Source organism: Protobothrops mucrosquamatus, unplaced genomic scaffold, assembly GCF_001527695.2.
Source record: "Protobothrops mucrosquamatus isolate PMUCROS unplaced genomic scaffold, P.Mucros_1.0 scaffold1044, whole genome shotgun sequence".
NCBI classification, from domain to species: domain Eukaryota; kingdom Metazoa; phylum Chordata; class Lepidosauria; order Squamata; family Viperidae; genus Protobothrops; species Protobothrops mucrosquamatus.
The window spans coordinates 269,303-272,133 of NW_015387276.1; the positions used below are offsets into that span (position 1 = coordinate 269,303).

At 45.4% G+C, this 2,831-nt stretch overlaps 1 protein-coding gene across 1 annotated transcript in view; it reads left to right on the plus strand.

Moving 5' to 3' along the window:
- Positions 1-2,253: 2,253 nt before the first annotated feature.
- Positions 2,254-2,831, plus strand: part of SMOC1 (SPARC related modular calcium binding 1) — a 61,601-nt gene continuing 61,023 nt past the window's right edge. The window contains exon 1 of the mRNA XM_015820033.2: positions 2,254-2,456. Within this exon, the coding sequence (XP_015675519.1) occupies positions 2,364-2,456 (93 nt within the window). The 5' untranslated portion in view covers positions 2,254-2,363. The remainder of the gene's footprint in view (positions 2,457-2,831) is intronic.

Here is a 2,831-nt window from a genome sequence, read left to right on the forward strand (position 1 = left end):
TCTTTCATAGTCAGGAAGGGATTAGCAAGAACAGTGCTTGCTACAATGCAATCAATGACTAAATACTATCAATTAGACTTCATATTAACCTTTTAATCAGATAATCGTTGACGTTTATGCTCTAACCACTGATGCAGGAGAGCAGGTAGATGATTTTTATGATGATGTTCAATTTGTAGTCAACAGAACGTGCAAACAAGATAGGCTGCTGTACTATTTTTTTTCTCAAAGTTATACCTTTTAGCAAAAAGTTTTGCTAACGGTAATTTTTCTTCTACATGCCAGCAGAGTTGGCACACTTTGAATTCCTTCAACTAAACAGTGCCATCTATTGGGGACCCAGGAAGCGTGCCTTTACTATCATAGTGCTTATCCTCTGGAATGAAGCTCCCCCTGAGATCTGTGGTGGCTCCTACCCTGTTGATGTTCCATAAGACCCTTCTCCCAGGCCTCGGCTTAAGGTAGATGGTGCCCCTAGTTGGAACTGAGCTTGGTCTAGGTGGGATAAAACAAAACACTAAAAATACACTAAAAATTTTACTAAAATAGCGAATAATATAACACTCGACAAAACAACAACAAAACCCAAGAACACCGTGAATGTATTTATTTATTTGTTTAGGGGGGTTTAGGTAATGATAACGTTAAGAACATAAGGACAGGAGAAATGTTCCTATCTTTCCGTGAGACTTCTTACAGTCATCCTACTTTAATTCTAGATGTTTCACTTTATTCCTTTTTATATTCATTTCCCCCCCCCCCCAAGATACACTCTTGACACTATTAAAATAATGAGTTGTTCCACATGCAGTCCCAGAAACATACTTATTTTCTTCTATTTTATTTATCAATTCATGTCTTTTACCATTCCCTCCTATTATTTTCCAGTTTGGGGTCTCACTGGTCATAGTGAGCTTTGCCACTCTTCATGGCTTTGACCAGTTGAGGCTTTCACATAAGTAAAATAAAGAAGGAATAGACTTGATTATCAGCCTTAGTCATATGGGTGTCAGATGCAGCTTTCCCAACAAACAAGGACAGTACCTATAAAATTTGACATATTTTTCCCAGTATGTCACAAGAACTTCTGGAGCCCAGTTTTACTGCCAGAGAACTCACCCTATTCAATGCAAGCTGGATTCTCTACTCTCTACACTAGGGATGTTGCCTGCATCCTACCAACTAAGTGTGCATTGATGCACACTTAGGATTCTTTCTGTTTAGTACTGTACTACTTTTACATGCAAAGCAGGCTTCTCAAACGTTACGTTTCCTTCAGGGGCATCTGTCCGAGGTCACTAGTGACTGGTGGGGAAATGCTAAAACCAGCAATTAATAAGGGCCAAACCAGATGAGGCATGTCCTCCTCCTTCTCCCCACCTCTGTCCCTCTTTCTCCTCACTAATATGCTTCCAGAGCAGAACAGAACGCTTTTTGTCACAACTTTTAAAAAATTGTGCATAGGCTACTGATTGCCCATCCTTGCTGCAAGAGGGGTGGGCAACCAGTAGCCTAGACCTCGATCAACGGTCTTTGGCCCGGTTGTGGTTTGTATTTGTTGAGTAGGTGGCTTCCCCCAGTGACGCCAGGGGTAGGCAACCTTGGCTCTTTTATGACTCGTGGACTTCAACTCCCAGAATTCCTGAGCCAGCATGGCTGGCTCAGGAATTCTGGGAGTTGAAGTCCACGAGTCATAAAAGAGCCAAGGTTGCCTACCCCTGCCCCAGTCATACTTTAGCTTAGGAAAACCAGCAGTGTGAAAATAGTCTGCAGCTCAGCGGGTCATGAAAAGCCAGAAAACGGAGTGAGTTACTCTGGTGTTTAGGATTAAAAACTGGAAAAAAGAAGCAAGAAAACAGGCGCTGCTCAGCAAGAACAGAAACAGGTTCTGGAGGCTTTCTTGGAAGGGCGCCTCTTATGAGAGGTACCCTCGGAGGCGCGGGCAGCGAGGAGAAGAAAGGACCAAGCCCTCCGCTTCCACGGATTATGCCGGGGGGGGGGTAGAGGGAGAGGGAGTAAAGAGCCCGGGGAGGCTGGGAAAGAGCCCTCGGCCTGTCAGTCATCCAGCCCGGCCTAAATTGGCCCCGCCCTGCCCCGGCAGCGGGGTTTATAATGGGAGCCCTGCCTCCCAATGGCTCAGGCTGAAGCGTTTAACCTGTTGCGATCGGAGGGGCAGAGCGTCCTCGCTCTCGTCTGCGCGCAGAGTGTATGGCAGGGGGATAAAGTTTCTTCGGATCGTAGCTTAAAAATAAAAAAGAAGAGGCAGAAGCAAGTCGAAGCCCCTTAGAATTAACACTTCGATCCGCTGTTGCGCAGTGGATTGTCTGGAGGCTGAGCTATCCCTTCCTGCTTCCCGAGAGACCATGCCTGCCAGATTTGGGGGCTTGGTGACTGCCCGTTTGCTTTCGCTACTGCTGCTCCCCCAGGTCCACCTCCACAGAACTACGGGCCCCCGGGTGAGTGTAACCCCTCCGCCCGTCCTCTTGTCTCCGTTAGGTACAGGAGAAAGAGGAGGAGGAGGAGGGTGCTTCAAATAAACTTTTCTGATTTAACTCTCTTCGCGCTAACCCCTGGATCTGGTTTTACTCCCTTCTTGACAGGCTTTCTGCAGTTTACATAGGGGATTGGAATCATCATCTTCTTCTTCTTCTTCTTCTTCTTCTTCTTCTTCTTCTTCTTCTTCTTCTTCTTCTTCTTCTTCTTCTTCTTCTTCTTCTTCTTCTTCTTCTTCTTCTTCTTCTTCTTCTTCTTCTTCTTCTTCTTCTTCTTCTTCTTCTTCTTCTTCTTCTTCTTCTTCTTCTTCTTCTTCTTCTTCTTCTCCTTCTTCTTCT